The 8,861-nt window shown below is 47.3% G+C and overlaps 1 protein-coding gene across 1 annotated transcript; it reads left to right on the forward strand.

Annotated features, from left to right (window-relative positions):
* The first annotated feature begins 921 nt into the window (after positions 1-921).
* spry4 (sprouty homolog 4 (Drosophila)) lies at positions 922-7,422 on the forward strand. The gene is made up of 2 exons (XM_086176756.1): positions 922-1,189; positions 2,904-7,422. Exon 2 carries the CDS (start codon positions 2,956-2,958, stop codon positions 4,111-4,113), a length of 1,158 nt encoding a protein of 385 aa, XP_086032882.1. The 5' UTR covers positions 922-1,189; positions 2,904-2,955; the 3' UTR covers positions 4,114-7,422.
* Positions 7,423-8,861: the final 1,439 nt, after the last annotated feature.

Consider the following 8,861-nt stretch of genomic DNA (forward strand, 5'->3'; position numbering starts at 1 on the left):
AAACCGTTAATAGAGGAACTGTTAACCTTTGACTGGTTAACAGCCCCTTAGCTGGAGCAGGAAGGGGAGGGGAGGGGTGGAGTTGGGGTGGGTGGGAGTGTGCTGGCACACACACACACACACACACACACACACACACACACACACACACAAGGATGTGAGAAAGAAAGGAAATTCACACTCATTTCCTCCGTGCGGTTTCGGTACAAATCAACAACATCCTGTCCTTTTGTGAATCCTGCCTGCCCCCATGCTGGTTTGCGTTTCAGGATAGGCGATATAACCCCACCACCCACCTCCTCCTCCTCCTCCTCCTCCTGCTGTCTGTTCTCTTGCACCGCCATCGAAGTCATGACGCCTCATGTCGGTGCAGAGGAAGTAAGGGCACGTCCTTGGTTTCAAATAAAAGCGATCGCGGGGGTGGAGGAGGTGGTCCAGAACAGATGCACGAGATCCAACGACTGATTTTTTTTTTTTTTTATTTCACCCATCGTTTCCTTAATATTCTCCGGCAGCGTTTGTCTGAGACGTCTGACACTGTGGAAGGTTTTGTTGAGCAAAATAAATCGTTTTTTTTTCCAGAAATACTATTATGCATGCAGCCAAGTGGCGTTTTATGTAAATCAGACCTGACATTGCCCTTGTGACCAAAAAAAGCCCCCACCATCTCTCTCACACACACACACACACACACGCTTCGCTCACACACGTTTGTTCCCCATTCATAAAAAAAGAAAAAAACTCGGTCGGCATCGCGCATGCGCAATATCATTCGGAGTCCTCCCCATTCATAAAAATGTAACCTCTGCGTTTCAGTCCTCCCGAGTCCCTCCCATTCACAAAAAAAGCTGAAGCATCTGCGCAGTGCCGCCCTCTTCCTCTCCTCTACCCTCCCATTCATAAAATCTGACTTCCCTCCCCCTCTGTGGTTGCAACATCATATCCAAAAGCTCTGCGTCCACAACCGCAGTCGCCTTTTTACGCACCAACGAGCGGACTACAGTGCAGGAGTTCGTCCTCCTCCTCGATCGTGTTATTTCCGAACATTTTGGGACCTAACCAGAAGTCAACATTTCCGGAGCTTATTAAAAAAAAAAAGAGGAAAAATCACTCTCTCGGACTTGGATTTAAAAAAAACGCGCAAACACCGTGCGCGATGGAGAGATGAGAAATCTATCCTAAAAACTTGGTAAGTCCTCCTCTCCTCCCCGGTTTAAACGCTCGGATACGTGCGCGTTTTTACTGCCGCGCACCGGCTGATCCTTCTGTCGTCACCGCTTGACGTTCGCGGACTGTCCGACCAGTGTGTGTGTGTGTGTGTGTGTGTGTGTGTGTGTGTGTGTGTGTGTGTGTGTGTTTGCGCCTCGGGTAAATATTTAACCTACCGATTCCGAACCTATAAGCAACAAAAAAAAGAAAAAAAAAAAGGAGGGTTGACATTTTTGCGAATCATAACTCGCTGAAAATCCACTACCAACCTCGCAAGACCAACGGTGGGTTTTTTTTTGAAGCACGGAGACCCCCTTTTCATCTTTTACTCATCTAAAACACAGTAATAACACAGTAATAGGACAGTAATAGCACAGCAATAACACTTTTGGATACGCGTCCTCGTTCCCCCGTCGTCGTTCTGCAGAGATCGGACCGGCGCACCGTGTCCACGGAAGTGTCAGGTGTTTTTTTTTCTCTCCACGGATATTTTTATTCAATAAAAATTTATCAGCGTGTAATAAATATTTATTTTGGTTTTTTTTTCGCGCGATTTGGTGTCTAATCGCGTAAATTTTGACACGAACGGCCAAAAAAAAAAAATCCGGATTTGAAAGGTACCGACCTGGCAACCCCCCACCCCCACCCGTGACACTGCGCCTCCCATCGGCGTTCGAACCTGAATTATACAGCGATAATCGCAGATTAAGAGGGGCGGAGGTTGCGGGGACTTGGGGAGTGTGTGCGTGTGTGTGTGTGTGTGTGTGTGTGGAGGGGGGGTATTTACAACCCATAAAATCACGCCATTTGGTAGCGCCGAACGGCCGCCTCCGGTTTTTATGACTCAGTCCATTCACATATTGAGTGCGCGCACGCGCACGCACGTAGCAGTTTCCGGCTCGCAAGGCTGCGACTAAAAAAAAAAAAAATTTTTTTTTTTTTTGCATAACGATCGCCAAAGCGCATCTCGTCGTCACGACAAGTATCGACGAAGTGTTGGTTCATTGAGAAAATGTGCGTCCATTCTGGCCGATTCACCTTCCGCTGCAGGAAGAAAAAAAAAAAACCCATTCACAAATCCATCATTCAAGAATTCCACTATACTGCTGTCATTCGTTTTCTGACCTGGGAGGTGAAATGGAACTACATCATCCCAGCGGTCCAATCCGCACACGCCATTCCCCCCTTCCCACCCTCACCCCCTTTGCAACCTCTGACCAATTCTTAGCTCCTTTGCTTTTGGTCTTTGGCATGCAAGTCTTGCTCTCCGGTAGCCCCCCAACCCTCCTACCCGTCCACCCACCCCTGCTCTTTCGGAGCGCAGGAACGAGAGCCGGATTCCTATTGTTCTAATGTCACGGTTGGAGACGGCGGAGGGGTTTCGGGAACCCCCTCCCGCCCCCCGGCCCCGCCTCCGGGTTGAAGCGATTTCGCCGTTGGGTGAAATCCCTGGGAAGCACTCGAGGGCCGAGGTCGGAAGCCGTGGGGCGTTCGAACGGCACAAAAGGGATACCGTGGTTCAGGCCGAATGATGGCTTTTGCTTTCTAGTCTGGTGTCAAAGCCCAAACGGCTCGGTAGCCTACCAAGGCTGGAAGTTGTCCCTCGTCACGAGGGGGGTATGGAGGTTCTTGGAAGGGCGACCGAGATCAGAGATCGTCCGATCCTTAACGGCCCCTTTTGTTTGTCTTCGCAGTTTTTCCTCAATGCCGCTTTAGAGTGAAGACGTGCGAGGCACCGGCCGACACATGGAGTCCAGGATTCCCCACCACATCCCCGGCGTGTCCTCCTCCCTCATATCCCAGCCCCTGCTGGACGGTCGAGTGCCCTACAGCCGCCTGCAGCACCCCGTCACCATCTACCCCATCGACCAGATCAAGTCCTCACACGCGGAGAACGATTACATCGACAGTCCCGCCGTCGTCTCCCAGCAGCCGGCCGGCCACAAGACCGGGAACCGCAGGATCACCTGGCTCGGGCAGAACCAGGAGGCCTTCGTCGGGGCGAACCACAACCACCATCACAACCACCAACACCATCTCCACCAGCAGGGTAGGTGCGAGGCTCACCCTCACCAGGATACCACCACCCATCCTTGGATTTCCTTCAGCGGCAGGCCCAGTTCCATCAGCAGCAGCAGCAGCACGTCGTCCGATCAGAGGCTACTGGACCATGCCGCGCCCACGCCCACGGTGGACCACCACCCGAACGCGCACCCCCAACAGGGTCCCGTCAGCACCATCACCACCCGAACTTCAGGCTGCTTGACTTCCTCCGACTCTAAAGTCCTCACCTCTTCTTCCTCTGCTTCCTCCTGCTCCTCCTCCAAATCGCTTGACCTCAAGTCCGCGAAGATGCCTCCGGGCGTTTGCGCCGCCGCGGGCCAGCAGGGGTTGGCGCCGATCCCTTCCTCCCCGGCTGAGAAGAAGCACCTCCTTCTCTGCGAACACTGTAAGAAGTGCCGATGCACAGAGTGTACGCTTCCGCGAACCCTGCCCTCTTGCTGGGTTTGCAACCAGGAGTGCCTGTGCTCTGCCCAGAGCCTGGTGGACACGGCCACCTGCATGTGCCTGGTCAAAGCGATCTTCTACCACTGCACCGAGGACGAGGACGACGAGGGCTCCTGCGCCGACAAGCCCTGCTCCTGCTCCCAGGCCAATTGCTGTGCCCGCTGGTCCTTCATGGCGGCCCTCTCCCTCATCTTGCCTTGCCTGGTCTGTTACTTGCCGGCTACGGGCCTGGCCAAACTGGGACAGAAGTGCTACGACAATGTCAGCAGGCCCGGCTGCCGTTGCAAGAACGTGCAAGGCGGCGCGGTTATTCCTGTGTGTAAAAACGGAGGGGTTGAAGCAAAGGTTGGAACTCTAGAGAAGCAGCAGCAGCAGCAGCAGCAGCAGGGGTCATGATATCGGGGAGAAAAAAACTGTCCGGCAGTGACCTTTCAAAGAGAAACGGACTTACACAATACTTGCTTGCTCTCTGTGGATAGGACAATCCAGCACCGACCCCATAGACTATCCCATGATCCCAAGAATCTGCTGGAAGGTGACTTATGTGTATCAAAGGTACTTAAAATGGCTTCTCAACCTATGTTTGAAAGGGTGGATGATCAAACGGGCCTAATCCGAGAAAGAGAGAGAGAGAGAGAGAGAGAGAGAGAGAAAGAGAGAGGCGGCTTTTTAAGTCGCCGGGCTCTCTCGCGATGTTTTATCTTTCTTTTTTGTAACAGTGACACAAGCGAAAGACTAGGCGAAAGCCTGCCGTCGGCGCCGTTCCGGGAAGATGACCGAAGGCACAAAGTCATCGTACCTCTCTGCTGCTCTGTATTTCTCAGCTCGTTTTTTTTAAAAGGTAACCGAACTACAAGCTTGCCGGTCCATCTCGGGATAACACGGAATCTGCACGATAGGAGGTTAAAATATCCGTACCCTCCCCTTCCCCCTCTTCCCGGCCACCAAAAAGCACAGCCCTGGTTTCCATTTGTCTTAAGCTAAACCGTTGCTTTCCGATGGGCTTCTGCAAGAGCGAAACCGCCATTCGCTCAATCGCCCGCCTACTACGATCATCAGCCCTTCCCGCTGCCATTCTTCTTACGATAGCTAAACAACACTAGCACGGTAACGCTTAGCTTTTTAACTCTAGGACTTAGACCCGCGCGGGGGAGCTCTTAAAGCGAAACCGGACATTTAAACTGTAGTCGCTGATCGTCAAATCCGTACGGCGCCGGAAGCGAGGGAAACGGCCGACGGTGTTTGGTGGTATCTGGGGGGGCGGGGCCTTTTTATAGCGGAATTATTCGAATGCTGTTCACCAATCACCTCAGAGGTAGTGCATGTTGTGACCTGCATGCTCTCTAGTCGAACGGTCACCCACGTTGATAGAAGTCGATAGAGAAATGTGTAAACAGACGAGAAAAAAAAAAAAAAAAGAAAAAAAAAATGTACACCCCACCTTCTCAGGGACTGTCCTCTCTAGAACTTGGCCTACATCACGTCGATTACTAAACTGCCTGAGAGCCTGGTCTACTTCCTCTTTGCACAAAAAGGCGAAGATTTTTTTTTATTATTTTCAGGGCAGGGGGGTCGGAGGGGAGGCAATAGTGATAAGTAAGCTAAGCAAGAGACAAAAACAGCCAGATTTTTTTTTTTTTTTTTTTTTTTCTGGAGAAAAAGTGGGCGTCGAAAAGTCGTCGCGTCCGTATCCTGTCGTCGGCCTTTCGAACTCAAACCTGCCACTTGCACAACCTTTTTTTTTGTTTGTTTTTTTTAGGAATATGCTAAAGGATGTACTAAAGCACAGTATTAACCACCTCAGCTATCTCACGTTACATTTGAGCTATGTTTAGTCCATGCACCCGATCATCAACGCCGCATAGCTGTGTTAGTCAGATTGTCCGTCTTTTATTCTTAAAAGTCTTATTTTTGTGGCTTGCATGATGTTCTTAGGACTTTGCCAAAGGAAGTAAACGTACAGTAGCATGTTTTTGCTGCGTGAGTGATCACAGTAGTTAAGCACTGTTGCCAAATGGGAGTCATTGATGGTTGTTTCTCAAAAGCATGCTGCCCTTAAATACCGATGGCCTTTTTCTGTTCGAGTTAAAGGGTCACTGTCTTTTTTTTTTTTTTTTTTTTTGGCTTTGTCACAAACAAACAAACCACCTCCCTTCACTTCCACTTGCTCATTACTTATGTTAATCTTTTTTTTTTTTTTTTTGTTACAAAAATAAGGAGAAAATCACACTGTCCTTTCTCTCGAATGTACGTGGCAATATTTTTTTTTTTTTTCGGGGAGCAGGGGGACCTCGCAATTGAGTTTAAGAGAAAGGTGCCAAAATGGAGAATGACCGTGTGACTGAGCAGAGGCCTAGTTTGTGTAGATGAGCAGCAAATATCACAAATGTTTTGACAATGTATTTAGTAATAGAGCTATGCAGGTGAAATGTTTGCTGTAAATAGTTTCACAACATTTGTGTTCTTTAGAAGAGACTTTTAAATGTCCTTGGAAAAAAATGCATGGTACATTATAACTACAATTCAGTACAAAATATCTAGAGAATATATTAGATATATATTTTGAGGGTAAGGAAATAAAGAGTTTTTTTTGTTGTTTTTTTTTTTTTTGGAAAAAAACCGGAGGAGGGGGTGGCGGCGGGAGGAACGACAGATCTTTCTATCACGAGCACTTGATTTATAAGTGTTTCCAGCAATAAAAAAAAAAAAGAAAGAAAGGAAAAAAAAAAAACAAGAAAAAAAAATGGCTGTTGATGCTATCCATGGCTCATTAGCAGTCAAGAGGCTAAGCTAATTCCCTGATTCCTCTCCGAGTCCCAGCAGACTGGGGATTCATTGAGTCCACACAGGGAACACAATCTACCCCCCTATCCGGATCAACCCATTTCCTGCTATTACCGCTTAGCGTCTCAGCTCTGTTTTTTTTTTTTCTTCCCACCGCTTCCACTCGTCTCTCTCTTCCCTCCTAAGAAGAAATGTCCAATGAACATCCCTGACCCCTCCTTTCGGCCTTGATTGACAAACACAGCTGCCGTGCATAAACATGTCATACCACAGAGCCGAGAGAGAGAAAAAAAAAAACGAAGTCTCTCTTTCTCTCTCCACGTTCTCCCTTTTCTTTCTTTTAATTTTTTTTTCCTCTTCAAGCGGTGCCGCCGGGCCATCTCTTTCACCCCCTCTGCCTTTCCGATCTCCCGATCCTCCGCCAGAGTTGCGTAATTTGCCTTCACTTTAGCTTTACACTTTTAATTGGACACGCTCGCCAGCGTGTCCAAGGTGCGAAATACCCGCCTGCAATGTCAACTTTTAATCTTTTTTTTTTTGTCTCTGCTACAATGCTGTGACTTTTAAACCATCCCTATCCTTTGTGTTGGCAGACACCATTTTTATTTTATTTTTCTTAATTATTTTATTAACCCAAACAAGAGGAAAAGTCTTTTTTATCCAAGAGGGTGACACTACTCCATTCCTTTATGCCTTCGAAATGTCAATGTTGGGCGATTAAGTGATGAGATCTTGTTTTGTTTAGATATAACAAAAAGAAAAAAAACTCATATAAAAGGTTCCCTTTATAGATATATTTATTTTGAAGTTCTATTTTATATAGTATTTATTTAGATGGCAACTTTTTTGTTTGTGAAGAAAGCTTATGTCGAAATGGAATGTACATTGACAATGGAAATATATATTGTTAAATATACCAAACCCTTGTGTCGCATCTTTTTGTGAGACCTAAACACACACACACACACACACACACACACACACACACACACACACACACACACACACCTGTGTATTTCCAATGATTTAAACCAGATACAATGAACTGCTCTGGATATCTTATTCCAGATTACATTAAATATAATTATTTACTTAAAATGTAATCTTCATATGGAAGACAGTTCCACTGTTGGGTTATTTACAATATCGCCCTGACCTTCGGAGGCCCTCACTCTCTGCTTTTGTATAAACGTGTCTTTTTTAAAAACACCGGTGGGACAACGAAGGCCAAATAAAGCAGTTTGACCTTAAACTGAAATATTATATTACATAAGTGACTGCGAATACTTCCTCCGGACGATGTAACCCGAAACAGAAAGTAAGTCAGAAGGTTAGATGGTGTTATGGCTGCGCTGTGTGTGTGTGCGTGAGTGTGTTCCGTGAGTCAGGTTAAACCGACTTCCCTCTGGTTTATAAGGGTGGTCTGTTTTAATCTGGATTTGTCACATTCCTGCCTCTCAAAAAAAACAGGGACGTCCTCCTCAGGAGGCGGCGGTACGTGCTAAATCTTCCAGGCGCGCGCTTCCGCGCACACAGCCCACCTGCGCCGCTCTCACCCCGAGGGGTTCCCCCCCCCCATCCCCCCATCCTTCCATGGACCCTCGCTTCCTGGGTGTTTCCCGCAAGCGCACCTGGGACAGGATAGGAGCCCAGAGTGGCAAAGACGGCAGAGGAGAGAGGAGAAGTTGTGGGCTCGGTCTTCTAGGATCACATGAACAACATTTCCGCTCCGGAGGCCCGCGGGCGCTGCAGCGTCTGCTCCAGCAGGCGAGATCAGAGACCGACCTGCCTGTTTACCTGCCGGTCTGTCAGCACCCATCTGGGACGGTGCACACACAAAACACCTGCATTTGACTTCCTCCACACCCACATTGTCATCTCCGCCCCACCGGGCTGCATACATATCATCAACACAGGAAGCCGTGGCGCACGCAGGTGAGGAAGAAACCATTCATTATAGACTGCATTTGGCAACCTGGAGTCACAAGGGGTCAACGAACAAGATTTTCTTCTTTTTTTTTCCATCAATAATTTGCACCGGCATTTGGAGATCAGGTGCACATTGCTGATGACCTCTGCTTATGGATGCAGAATAGATACCCCAGTCCCCTGATCCATATCTGTTTGTTTATTCATTTATTTTGTACTTATTTTTTATCTATTTAATTTGTATTATTTATTCTGTATTTTTTTGTGTCATAAATTTTTTATTTATTTTCTTAATTTTCTTAATTTTTAATTTTTCAAAATTTCAAAATTGTGTTCTTTTTATTTATTTATTTATTTTCTAATCTGTCCTTTTAATTTCGTATTTTTTGAGCCTTTGGAATTTTTCATTATTACGTTTTCATTAAAAAAAA

Source organism: Fistularia commersonii, chromosome 29, assembly GCF_037954325.1.
Source record: "Fistularia commersonii isolate RoL2024-O1a breed Wild chromosome 29, RoL_Fcom_v1.0, whole genome shotgun sequence".
Taxonomy (NCBI): domain Eukaryota; kingdom Metazoa; phylum Chordata; class Actinopteri; order Syngnathiformes; family Fistulariidae; genus Fistularia; species Fistularia commersonii.

What these genes read in the sequence shown, in the direction of transcription:
- spry4 (XM_086176756.1), top strand. Translation starts at nt 2,956, where the DNA reads ATGGAGTCCAGGATTCCCCACCACATCCCCGGCGTGTCCTCCTCCCTC.